The following is a 14004-nucleotide window of genomic DNA, read 5'->3' as shown; positions in this document are numbered from 1 at the left end:
CTTAATTCATCTGTTCAAATCCTGACCCCTAGTACCTTGTAATTTGACTCTTCTTTGGTGATGAGGTCATTAAAGAGGTAATTCAGTTAAATAAGTTCTTGAGGTGGGCCTTAATGTAATATGAGTACTGTAGAGTACTGTAGAGTAGTGTCTTTATAAGAAGAGGATTTGGATGCAGACTTCCATAGAGGAAAAGCCCTTTGGAAGACACAGGGAGAAGGCAGCCATCTGTGCAAGCCAAGGAGAGAGGCCTTAGAAGAGACCAACCTTCCCGACACCTTGATCTGAGACTCCTAGCCTCCAGGAGGACTATGAGAAAATAAATTTCTGTTGTTTAAGCCACCTGTTCCATGGCACTTTGTAATGGCAGCCCTAGCAAATTAATACACCCTTGTTTTATATCTGAGAAGACTAAGGACCAGAGAGAGATTACAAAGCTAGTGGAAGTTCTTGCAGTCATGGCTGGGTAGAGCTGGGTTTGAAATCCAGGGGTGTCTGGGTCCAGAGCTTGTGCCCGTAACTAACATGTTCCACTGAGCTCTGAGTTTTCCAGCTTACCACTGCTTCTCTTCACTTTTGAAAATGCAGCCTGGCACCCAGGTCTCTGACTTGTCCACTGTTTTCACTATTCTACTGTATTTTGTCCCCTGCCACACCACTTTCTTAGAGGTAAGATCCCGGACAGGAATGGCATAAACAGGTCACTTGAGATAGGGGCTTAGTGAATCTGGAAAGATTTGCCTCAGTTTGGGAATTTACTTCCTGGTGCTCTTGCCATGAAACTGAGGTAAAGAAAACTCTTCAAAGTGGTTTGAACCTGCTTAGAAGTGGTGTTAAACCTTCCCCCAAATGGGATAGATACATGTAGTTAGTATTGTACTTCCACTGTTGCTGTCACTGAGAAGTTTGGTGGTTCTTAACCAGCCAGAGTCACCTGGATAACTTTTTAAAAAACACCTAAGCCCTGCTCCTAGGTATTCCATTCTGGGAAGAATGGCATGGAATCTGGGCAGTAATAAGCTCTCCGTCTCCCCACCCCACCCCCACCACCATTTTAAGTCTTCCCTGATAATGTCGATGTGCCCCTTTAGATGGAAAACTCTTAAAGTTGTAGAATGACTTAGTTCTCTTGTTGGTACTTCTTAACCATTAACATGGTTGCATTCCAACAGCATTAACATCCTAAAATATAACTCTTCCATTTTAGCTTTAATTGTAGGTTTCTGTGTTTTCCCTGGTTCTTTCTACTTTAACCTATTTCAAGGATAGGGGGATATGATGAGAGCCACTGTCCTAACAGAAGACCTCTAAGCCACCATAATTATTCTCTGGTCTTTAGCAGGTCTGAATGTGAGAGCCCCAAAGGTAGACACTACCCAACATTTTTGAAATCTGTTCCTTCTGAGTTCAACTTTTATTATATACAGTTGTGTTTTCCACCCATTCCTCCAGAGGACTCCAGAGTTTAGAAACTGTTGTAGGATTGTTGAACAGACTGGCTTCTATCCAGTAGAGTAGGAAACTGTAGCCAATAAGATCTGAGTTTGTATTTGTTGGAGGAACTGTTATATTCTCGTTCAGGGCTTCCTGTTCTTTCCTACTGCATTCTTCAGCTTTCATCCTCTATCCAAAGGATAAAGAACAATGTTTTCTTGTCAGAGTAGTGGTTAGTGATGTAGAACCCAAGGCCAGGGACCGAGGCCAAGAACTTGGGTCTTTAGAGGAATGAACCCTTAAGTTCTTTGTGCGCGTTTATCAGTAAAAATGTTGACTTTACTTCGTCAGCATATGGATTGTGTGAATTATGTGCCTAATCATAATATGATTTTATTAATATATGCCTTATAAAATATACCCGCCAGAATAAAATTTTAAAAAGAATGAATAAAACAACAGTGCAACAGAGGTTGTTTTCATTCTGCACTCCAGTGAGGGTCACTTTGGAAGCCACTGCTTTAGAAAATGGTTTTTCCTTAAAAAGGGATTTGGGGGAGTGGCACAGAGATTAATCTCCCAAGATTGGGACTGTTTTGGCTGCAGGCTCCAGTTGTCAATTTGAAGCCTTCGTGAAGAGCGCGTTATATGGGGAAAAAGATGGGCCCTGGCCGTCTATGAGAGAGTGCCTTTCTCACTTTGCTGGAATTTCAGTGTTGGATGTCCAGGTACAGTACCAGAGGATAACAAAGGGAGTGAGGCGTGTCTTAAATCCCATTTCAGGAAACTCATTTTCTAAAGCAGACTGTGGTGCATAGTAGGGGAAGCTAGGCTAAAGTTGACTCACAGACTTAGCATAGATCCCAGGTACTGAACTTTCCCACAGCATCCCCAGACCTGGCTTACAGTGAGCAGTTATGGGAAGGGAGGTGGAGGTGGCGAAAAGCACCTGGTTGAGGCAGTGTATAGTATTCAATAAGGAATTTGGTGGGAAAGAGGATATGTGGACTCTTATCTGGACTCCTCTGAAACTCCTTGCCCACTGCACAACCTCTGTTGCCATAGATGGAATTGAGCCCTCAGGGCCCACCTGGAGCCAAATCTCACTCCTTGGTGACCCAGATAGTATCCCTTTGTTATCTACCTGGCAGCTATCACAAATTTAAAGCTTTAGGATATACCTAGGTGCTGTGAAGCCCCAATTCTAAAATTAAGTTTGTTATTGTACTTAATAATTAAAAAAGAAGTTGCTTAATAAATTAGTATGCGAACAGTCAAGCCATTCCAGAGTGGAAAGAAAAAAAAATGACATACTTTTACAGGGCGTGACAGAGTACTATAATTTCATAGAATTAAATTGGGAGCTTAAAATAAGGCAACTGGACAAATAAGTATGGCCACCAAAGGGAAGATTAGAAGACAACTATGCTAGTGTTTCATGCCAGTGTTTGCCCACTGTGTGCCAGGCATTGCTGTCTTCCAGTGCTAAGGCCAAGTGGCCATAGTGTACTTGATCTTAGGCAGATAAAGTTTGACCTTTCACTTCCCTAAATGTCAGGTAGTCCTAACTTGATCTAACAAATGATGGTGAGATTTGAAAAAAGTCTAATTAGTCAGCAGTTCTTTATTAAGGGCAGTATTTTTTCCATTCTGAAAGTATATGCTCAATTAAAAAATATTAGAAACTGGAAGAGTGGAAAGGAATCACTCATGTTCCCACCTCAGAAAAAAACACATGAACATATTTCCCACATAATTTCCCAACATGTGGGCACCTTTTTTGTGAAGAGGATGCTTAGGCCTAGAGCCACTATGAGAGGAAGGAGATAGTACAAGTAGATGGCTGTTGGTACAAGAAGCAGCACCTGGGCTGCATGATTAGAAATACCTATTTCTATGTTGAGGCCAGTCCGAATGCATGATGGGGTCACAAAAGACAGCATATGAGCATATGGAAGCAGTTTCTTCTGGTGTTACCTGTAATGCTGGAGTAACCCTTTTGCCCATTGGGAACATGTGAGTACCTTGGGTTAGGCACATCATAGCCAATGAACTGAGATCTGCCCGCAAGATAAGCTTTTCCTCACCTCTGTTGAAACTTGCTTTTTCTTTCCCTGTCATAACAGTAGAGTTTGAACATGCCCCCAGGTTTGGCTCTCTTAATTCTGTGTCTTTTTGGAAGAGATGTAACTTATTCTATATCCCTTCTATAATAAATAACATCACAAGTTAGATATTGCAGGGACCATTGGATAATTTCCCTTATGGGAGAAATTAGAAAATAAGCTCCAAGGGAAGCCTAGAATGAACTATGTGTAGTGAAAGCTGAGTTTCTTTTTTTCCTTCTTTTTTTTTTTTTATTTTTTATTTTTTATTTTTTTTAATTTTTATTTATTTATTATAGTCACAGAGAGAGAGAGAGAGAGGCAGAGACATAGGCAGAGGGAGAAGCAGGCTTCATGCACTGGGAGCCCGACGTGGGATTCGATCCCGGGTCTCCAGGATCGCGCCCTGGGTCAAAGGCAGGCGCCAAACCGCTGCGCCACCCAGGGATCCCTCTTTTTTTTTTTTTCCTTCTAATCCACTGTGCAGCAATCCTTTTATCAAATACAGTAAGTGAATTACTGTGAAATCGCTATAAAATTCCTAAATGCATTTTTCTTATTTCTGTAGTTACTGTGCTAGATTGCAGACCACAGTGGAGTTTTGCAAGCAATAGGGAACAGATAAAAAAATATATGATATATAATTACACACATATATATCTATAATTTTGGGGGTAGCATAAGATTAATATACTAATCGCTGTTAAAGCTATAAAAGAACACAAATATAATTTTGTTCTTTGCTTCTTTCATAGGAGAGGAAATGGAGGTGATATGACTTGCCTAAAGTAAATGAGTAGTTAAGAGCAAAGTCAGGACTAATTTGGTGATTTTTTAATTTAGGGCACTCTCTACTTGTGTCGTGTAACTCCTTAATCTTGGAGTATCTCAAATGCCAAAGCTGGGTTATAAAGTAGCCTATTTTCTTCTAATAAATTTTTGGAGGTTCCAAATAAAAATTTGGAAATTCCTGATAAAAACTTCTTTCTGGGTGGTATACATATACATTTGATTATTCCATCAACTGAAAATATTTCATTGACTCATTGGAATTGGGAAATGTCTTGCATTTGATTATGTTTTGTTTTTGGCATTTAGGTTTTCCTAGGACATTAGTTCAGGCTGAAGCCCTGGACAAAATCTGTGAGCTGGATCTAGTGATCACTTTGAACATTCCATTTGAAACACTCAAAGATCGTCTCAGCCGACGTTGGATTCACCCTCCTAGTGGAAGGGTATATAACCTGGACTTCAATCCACCTCACGTACATGTAAGAATATACCAAGTACTTTTACAGACTGACAAGAAAGAGGCAAGTTGTAAAATATAGGAAGGATATGAATAGATTATTCAAAAAAGGGCAAATCTACATGGCCACAGGTATTTGAAATTTTTTAATTCACCAGTGGTCAAGAAACGCAAATTAGGGTTTATAACATCTGTTGCTGGTGGGGATCTGGAAAATGGCACTCTTATCTTTATTAGGCATATAATGTTTTAATAGTGTTTTAATTTATTTTTTTTTTTTAAGATTTTATTTATTTGACACAGAGAGAAAGAGCACAAACAGTGGGGAGCAGCAGGTGGAGGGAGAGGGAGAAGCAGGCTCCACACTGAGCAGGGAGCTGGACTCAGGGTGTGTTCTTAGGATCCCGGGATTATGACCTAAGCTGAAGGCAGATGCTTAACCAACCGAGCCACTCAGGTGTCCCTTTTTTTTTTTTTTTTTTTCAAGTGTCCCTTAATAGTGTTTTTAGAAAGCAACCTAGCAATGTACATCAACATTTTAAAATATGTATTTCATTCAACCCACTGCTGGGAGTATAGGTTGTAGAAATGAAAGCATTAGCAGGTAAGGTCCTGTACACAGTGATGCTTACTTCAGTAATGATTTTAGAGAAAAAACAAAATCTGAAAACAGAAATGAATGTTCACTTATAGGGGATGACTAAATGAACGAGAGAATATCTATCATGGAATATCTATATCATGTACTCAGCGAAAAGAATGGCTTCATGCTTTCCGCTTTGATCTGAAGTACTATTTCCTCCAAGGATTACTGAATATGAAAAGTAAATATTGGGCAGCTCCGGTGGCACAGTGGTTTAGCGCTGCCTGCAGCCCAGGGTGTGATCCTGGAGACCCGGGATCGAGTCCCACGTCGGGCTCCCTGCATGGAGCCTGCTTCTCTCTCTCTCTCTCTCTCTGTGTCTCTCATGAATAAATAAATAGAATCTTAAAAAAAAAAAAAAAAGTAAATAGCACAATGATTCCATTTTTGGAAAACAGTGACCCTCCTTCTTTACACATATCTGTTTGTATGTGGATATGTGCTCTCCAGCTTCATAAGAGCAGGGATAAATAGGGCTAGGCCTGAATAAAGACCTGGGGTCATAGTGGGTGATATCATGGGAGTGATGACAGTGAGGGTGTAAAGGGACTGGGAGGACTAGAAGAATAAACAGTTCCAAAAATGACATGTGTTTACATGAAATAAACCTATGTAAAGGTACATGTTTAAAGAAGCTTTTTAAGTGAACAAATTCATTTAAAGAGCTTGTTCTTTCTGGTAAAGACATGAATTAGTTCAATGTGATTCTTACCTCTAGTTATTGCATGTTAGTGTTACTTGCGATCATCCAAATGTGGAAGGGGTGACAATTCCGTTGTATTGGATTAATGTATATGGAATTGGTAGACCTGATTATAGTCAGTCAATAATTACTACCGAAAACCAACTTCAGAGATCCCTGGGTGGCGCAGCGGTTTTGCGCCTGCCTTTGGCCCAAGGCGCGATCCTGGAGACCCGGGATCGAATCCCACGTCAGGCTCCCGGTGCATGGAGCCTGCTTCTCCCCCTGCCTGTGTCTCTGCCTCTTTCTCTCTCTGTGTGACTATCATAAATTTAAAAAAAAAAAATTAAAAAAAAAATTAAAAAAAAAAAAAAAAAAGAAAACCAACTTCAAGAGCTGGGATGCCTTCCCAGCTCCCGAGTGCCATAGATATGGTAAAGTTCCAGTGAGTCTTGTTCATTTGGGCAAAGCACTAGTTGCCTTTTGAAGTCTTCTTTTTAAATCTAATAAATACTTCTGGAATTCCTTTTTTAGGTCCCTTCCTCCTTTCTCTCTCAAGAAATTAGTATGGGGGGAAAAACAGATGGAGGGGTAAAGAGGATTCTGAATATGTACTGAAGTCCAGCACAGATGCTTCACATTTTAGCTCTGCCTAGACTTGCTGAAGCAAAGATTCTAGTAAAGTTTGAGAACCTTTAACACTGAGTTGTTATTCAAAGACTGGGTATCCTAAAAGAACACCTGCAATTACAGTGGTGCCTCCAAAGACCGCAGTGAAAGTGTTTGTCTACCAGCCACTGTGGCCCAGCTCTCCCAGAAGGAGAGATGCTGTCACCTTAGCATCATTCTGCTTTTTCTAGAAAAAAAGTTATATTTACTGGTGATCTGAGGTCCTGGAAATGACTTCTGAGCTTTGAAGCTCTAAGTAAAATAAAATTGAAGAGAATATAGGTGATGTACAGCCTTCTCCCACCCCCATCTCACCTGTTGGGTCAGGATAACAACCATGGAATACACATGTGATGATTATGGGGCTCACCAATAAATCTTAAGTACAAGTTATGTGCCAAGGCCCTGAGCTATAATGGAATTTTAGTGTGTTTCAAATTTATAACTGGTTTCTGATTATCCAGTTGAGTTTCCTGAGCCTTTTGGTTCTGCTCTAGCCTGCTTCTGGATAGATTTGTTTCTTGTGACTATCTCCCCTGGTGGGTAAGAATCATGGACATGGAAGCAAGATCCTCTATATGTCTGTGTTGCTGTTTATAAGTAGGTACGTTTCCTGAAGAGGTTAAAATACATAAAAAATTAGGGTTTCTAAATTGCAATTTTTAATTCTCAGAATGTTTGTTCCTGATTATCATAGGTATATAATCCATGCCTATTTTAATCTACCTTTAGGTACGTCATTATGTGAGCTAGTAAAATAACTTGAGTAAGTTTAATCTCAGGGAAGAATTTGAAAGCTAGCAGAGGCAAGGCTGAGATGCCTTCTCCTAGATTTGTGTTCTCCAAAGGAAACTAGTTGGTTTTTGAGACATTTTTCTTTTTTTTTCTTTTAAAGATTGTATTTATTTATTTTAGAGAAAGAAAGTGTGCAAGAGTGGGGAGGGGCAGAAGGGAGTGAGAGAATTTCAAACAGACTCCCTATTGAGTGCAGAGTCTGATGGGGGAGGAGGACTCCATCTCATAAATCTGAGATCATGACCTGAGTGAAACCAAGAGTCAGATGCTCAACCAGTTGAGCCGAGGTACTCCCTAGACATTCGATTTTCCATATTAATAATTCAAACTTTAGAAAACAAGGCAGTTTGAGGAATGTTTAGAGGGCCAGAGTGACATTGTCTGAAGGCTGTTTTTTGTTGGAAGAGGCAGCATGGAGCTTTAAACTGTAAATTAATTAATTAATTTATTCATTTTTAAAGATTTTATTTATTTATTTATTTATGAGAGATGCAGAGAGAGAGAGAGGCAGAGACACAGGCAGAGGGAGAAGCAGGCTCCATGCAGGGAGCCTGACGTGGGACTCCATCCCGGGTCTCCAGGATCACACCCTGGGCTGAAGGTGGCGCTAAACCGCTGAGCCACCCAGGCTGCCCTAAACTGTAAATTTAAAGTATCATTTATCGGGGGATCCCTGGGTGGCTCAGCGGTTTAGTGCCTGCCTTGGGCCCACGGTGTGATTCTGGAGTCCCGGGATCGAGTCCCACATCGGGCTCCCTGCATGGAGCCTGCTTCTCCCTCTGCCTGTGTCTTTGTTTCTTTCTCTGTGTGTCTTTCATGAATAAATAAATAAAATCTTTAAAAAATAAATAAATAAAAAAATAAAGTATCATTTATCAACAGCACTGGAACATGTTTGGAAAGATCTGAGAAGTTCATAAAGATTTCGTGTCAGCTCTCACAAAAGGTTAACATTACTGTTAAGAGTGCTATTTCTTTTTCAATTACTTTCACTGTTACCATTGTCGCTCAGGCCTGATTCATCATGTGGTAAGGGTCAAAGGTGAATACATGGATTTTTTGCACAGGAAAATTTTTTTTTGGAATGACCCAGGTGTTGGCTGTATTAACTGATGTCTCTGGTATTTGTAGGGGATTGATGACATCACGGGTGAGCCATTAGTCCAGCAGGAGGATGATAAACCTGAAGCGGTGGCTGCCAGGCTAAGGCAGTACAAGGATGTGGCAAAGCCAGTCATTGAATTATACAAGTGAGTGTATTTCAACATTTTCATGGCAGACGGTCTGTTAGAACCATGTGGCGCCCAGTGGGAAGGATGCCAGGCTGAGGTAGGGTGGTGTTTCTTTAAGCTAGATAAACCCAAAAGGCCCAGTATCTCCCTGGGAGTCCAGTGAAATGCTAGGATTGTATCTGAGAGAAACAGTCTGGTCTTTTATGCTGAAATTCTTGTAATACAGGGACCAAAACCTGATCATCTTTGTGTGGTTGTAAAATTCTGTCTAGGATTATTGTTATCGTTCTTTTCAAGGATCTGAAATATAATGGTTTATATTTTGATACTGCCACATGTAAAAATCTCATTTGGATAGAAGATTAGAAGGGTACTTTTGCCTAGATATGCCTAGTGGGAATTTTTTTTTTAAGATTTTATTTATTAAAAAAAAGATTTTATTTATTTATTCATGAGAGACAGAGAGAGAGGCAGAGACAAAGGCAGAGGGAGAAGCAGGCTCCATGCAGGGAGCCTGATGTGGGACTCGATCTCAGGACTCGGGGATCATGTCCTGAACCAAAGGCAGATGCTCAACTACTGAACCACCCAGGCGTCCCTGTCTAGAGGGAATTTAACAACAACAACAAAAAAGGCTAAAGCTATAAGCTACAGATGACAAATTCAAATGGCTGCACGGGCCAGGCAGTTACTAGAAATGGGTGTCAGACCCCATGGGGGATGTTAATCTGGGCAATTGAATGACAGTTGAACTGTACAGCTCCTATGCTGTTCTAGCCAGTTATTACCACAGGGTACTCAGGCCCAGAGTGGCCAGTGATCCCTATTTTTCAAGAGAAGCAGAAATCTGGCTGTGTGGGGAGAAAAAAAAATACCCAGTTTTTATATTGGCAACAAATAACATTTTTAACATCTTGCAAACTGAGCAAAACCCATGTGCAGACTGCATTCAGGACAGCTGTCTACAGCCTCTGCTGACCTTTTTTTTTTTTTTTTTCCTGCTGACCTTTTAACTCCCAAATACTTTAGTAAGTCTTTAGATCAGAAATTCTTGATCATGTCGTTATGATACATTCTGTGTTTTGTGATCTATTTTAAGTGATAAGGGTTTTACAGTACCAGAGTTTCTCAATGATTTGTTTTTTGAAAGTGCATACTGAGGCAGATTTGGGATTGTTCATATAATGTTACTCTTGGATATGTTTTAAACAGGAGAAGAGGGGCGGTGTCATGGCAAGGATGCCAGAACTATAAAAACGCTCAGTGCGGGTGTTGATAGATTTGAGGGGGCTGCTTTGGCACTTGGCAGTGTGTGTGATAGACCATGAGATCATGCTTGCTGTATATCCAGGATCTTCACCTGTTCCAATACCATGTTATAAGGAAGACTAAAATGCCTTCATGTGTTGGGTTTTGTTTTTCAGAAGCCGAGGAGTGCTCCACCAATTTTCTGGAACGGAGACTAACAAAATCTGGCCCTATGTTTACACACTTTTCTCAAACAAGATCACCCCTATCCAGTCCAAAGAAGCATACTGAGCCCGCCCAATGGAAGAACCAGGAAAATGTCGTTCATTCAGTTGTATGTGTAGTATTGGTGCCGTGTCCAAGTTAGAAGCTAGTGGGGATAGCTTTCAGCGTCTTTTCTAGTTTAACTGGTGGACTGAAATGAAAATGAATGAGTAGAATGCGTTCCTGAAGAGGCTCCTCTCTGCCTTTCACAAGAAGGGTCACCTACACGTGTCTAAGATGCCTCTGCACATCTCAAGCACTTCACAGGAAAGCAAGTCCAGTCTGAATTTCCAACGGCGTCTAACCCAAACTCTCGCTGATTTACAATCGTCATGTTGTTGCCATAGTAGCCTTCTCACATGTGACACTGTCGGCCTCTGGTTTCCCTGTCCCCCAAAAGCTGTTGAACCACAGCATCAGGAGGCCTGAAAAGGCCCAGGGCAGTAGCCACAGCCTTGTCCCAAGTTTTCTGGTAGGTGCCCCTCCTGATGACTGTGTGATGGAAGCCAGTTGCTCTTTGTGGTTGCTGCTCTGGCCTTGAGTGACTGTCCACAAGTTATTTTTTTCTCTTAGGAGTGATACCTTTTCTGCATCCATGCTCCGTAGAGTCTTTCCTTTGCAGACATCCTGGAATGAAAGGATTTGGCTTCTACTATTTTTATTAAACTGTATTTTTTTTTTACATCTGCTTTCTCCCTTCCTAGGCTATGAAGCAATACAGATAGTTACTGCTTTTATCCCTCTCAGATCCCTTTCTAAGAACTGAGAGCGAGGGGAGGGCGTCAGATCGCTTCCTGCACCAGGAACAGAGTTCTGCAAAGGGTCTACTTACGCTGCTGGGCTGACTCTTATGGGGTGACACTGCCCTTTGCTTTTATTGTGAAAAAATAAAATCCTCCAAGCCTTTGGGAGTCTTCAAAAAAAAAAGAGATGCTTACCGACATAAATGTTAAAGGATCATATCTTGTGTATAGAAGTAATAACACCATATGAAATTATTGCACTAAAAGAATGGTTTAGCTTTTTATTCAAGACAAAAAAATGTATTTTGAGATGCTGCTAAATATTGATGCTGACAGTGTTTTTCTCCTGTGAGTGACCCAAGCATATTATAAATAGTTGGTAAGGGGAAGGGAGCCTGTGGGTTGAGGAAAATGTTGCACTAGCTGTGTCCAGATTAAGTATGACAGCTTGATGATTATGGGAAAACAAATTCTTAGAGCTTTTTTTTCTATTCCAAAGATGCTTTCTATGGGGTGGCCATTAAGTCTAGAAATATAGATAATACAATTTTGTCATTCTTTGTAATTGTAATATCAATAAATCATTTATTAAAGATTTGCCTACTTTCCAGACTTGGTGGCCACCTAATGTAATTCTTGCTCTCCTCTGGGAAGGACAATGAAATTTATTCCTGTTGCCTTAAAAATAAATACCCTTCTCCATGCATTGTGATTGTCCCTAAGGAAGGTCCTTTGCTATTCCTGGGAGCGACTTCTGACTAACTTTTCATACTGGAGAGGCAAAAAAAAAAACAAAAAAACCCCTATTTCAGCATGCCAATTATGTTGCAATGTGTTATTTATTTTCTGAACATGTCCCAGCAAATCTCCAGTTAATTCCCTGGCATAACGGTTCTGTATAGTAATGATTGCGTCTTCCTTACAAAAACTGCCCCACCCTTGCCAGTTCCTCTCCCTCTATTCCTTCATGTGACTGTTCTTTGACTACCCTAGTGGAAACATAGACTGGTCTCCTCCTCATTCTCTGAATCACCATGTTACTTTTTAGGTTTATGCAATAGAAGTGCCCAGTTCAGGTCCATGAAACATCAGTGCGTGATACAGTCTTCCGAGTGCTTCAGAAGAGCCATGTTTGAATGTCAGTTGGTGGGATCAGGGTGAAAATCAGACAGATAGGTACAGCTCAGGTATCCTGGGGAACCAGGTATAGAGAAAACAAGTCTGAAATGAGGAAGATTGCACAATTCAGATTAGTATTGCCATGGAGACAATTTCCACAAACAAGGAAAAGTAGAGTGTTAAGGCTATTATATGGGTAATTCAAGAAAGGAAAGTTTGTGTCCTACTAGAAGCAGACAGATCTTCACAAATGCTTCCCTTAGTTCTTTGGTCTTTAACAGACTCCCTTTGGAGTTCGTGAGAGAGGTACGGGAAATGGGAAATGGCTGGTCCCTGATGCCATGCCCTAGTCCTCTGTCCTTGCCTCCTCTCCTCCAGCAAAACAGACTGTTACAGTCAGCATTAGAGTCCTTCAGTGTGTCAGTGGCATTTGCTATTTCTGAGGCAGCCCAGCAATTGAGGGTCCTGTGCTTGGTGAGACCAATAAAAAAGACAGACACCTTTCCCATGGTCTTTGAAAGATGATAACTTATTTCATGCACAGTGGCCTAAAAAGTCTGTGTCTGATTTTCTTCAACAAGCTCTAGGTTTTCCTCCAGTTTTGTGAAAAATTAAAATTCCCTTGAAAATATTTTGACAAAAACAAAAGGAACATCTTTTTTTAAGATTTTTTAAAAAAATTTACCTATTCATGAAAGACACAGATAGAGAGAGAGAGGCAGAGGCAGAGGGAGAAGCTGGCTCCATGCAGGGAGCCCAACGTGGGACCGATCCCGGGACCCCAGGATCAGGCCCTGGGCCGAAGGCGGCACTAAACCTCTGAGCCACCTGGGCTGCCCAAAAAGGAACATTTTTCCTTCATTTTCCTTCTACTGCCACACATACAGTTCCTTCAGAGTTACGCAAAGGAAGTAGTTTGTGCCTATGATTCCTAACCTGTTCCCGTATTCTGAGATTCTAGCCAGCTCTGAATTCATTTTGCTTTCCACTATCTGAACAGGCTTCCCACGTACTTAGAACTTGGAAACATTGCTGTGTTTAATATCCTCTTAACACTAAGGCATACATAAAATAAGTACCATTTATGGAAGGCCTTTGGGGATGATAGGAGCAGTTCTAGGACCTTTACAAACATCCCATTTAATCTTTCAAGCACCCTTTGGGATAGGCATGATGCCATGTTTATAAACAAAGAAGGCAGGGGCCAGAGATGTGAAGCATCTTGCCCAGGCTCTTGCTGCCAGTAAACAGCACAGCCAGGATTCACACCCAGGTTTCCCTAACCTGCAGCTCCCTAACCTGCAGCCTGACTTTGCTCCTGGATGTTTACTGTGTCCTATCCCAGCCAACCCAGGGTGATGAGCCTGCTTGATTTTGTTAGTAGCTCCAAGCGGCCTCACATCAAAAGGAGCAAAAGTGACATAGCTCTACACAGGACTGTTCCTTTTTTCCCCTCTTTGCTTAAGCAAAGGGAGCTGCTAGAGGAAGGTCTGAGCCTTGATCTTTTATAACTACTCACTTATAAAATGAATGGCTGTTGAAGTAGGCTAGGCTTGTGTCCAAGCGAAATCTTTGGAGGAGTCAGGTTCATGTTCCTCACCTACCCTTTTGGTGTTCATGGTGTTATACCCCTGAATGGACCTTTATCCTTGAGCCACCCCCAGCTACAGTGTTCACTTAGACCTGGGCTGCTGGGAGATCTCCACATGCTACTCACTTTTTTCCCCTGATACCAGAACAAATCAGTACCTCACTCTTACCCCCTAATAAGGCCCTGATAAAAGACTGGCCCTTCCTGAAGTGCTGACTGGTGAACAGAAG

The 14004-nt window shown here is 41.2% G+C and overlaps 1 protein-coding gene across 2 annotated transcripts in view; it reads left to right on the top strand.

Annotated features, from left to right (window-relative positions):
* Nucleotides 1–11770, top strand: part of AK4 (adenylate kinase 4) — a 62655-nt gene extending 50885 nt beyond the window's left edge. For both annotated transcript variants that reach the window (XM_041770088.1, XM_041770089.1), the window contains exons 3-5: nt 4638–4810; nt 8709–8827; nt 10234–11770. In XM_041770088.1, the coding sequence (XP_041626022.1) occupies nt 4638–4810; nt 8709–8827; nt 10234–10348 (407 nt within the window). In that variant the 3' untranslated portion in view covers nt 10349–11770. The remainder of the gene's footprint in view (nt 1–4637; nt 4811–8708; nt 8828–10233) is intronic.
* Nucleotides 11771–14004: the final 2234 nt, after the last annotated feature.

The sequence above is a fragment of the Vulpes lagopus genome, chromosome 10 (genome assembly GCF_018345385.1).
Source record: "Vulpes lagopus strain Blue_001 chromosome 10, ASM1834538v1, whole genome shotgun sequence".
Taxonomy (NCBI): domain Eukaryota; kingdom Metazoa; phylum Chordata; class Mammalia; order Carnivora; family Canidae; genus Vulpes; species Vulpes lagopus.
This window is presented reverse-complemented; position numbering and strand designations above follow the sequence as displayed.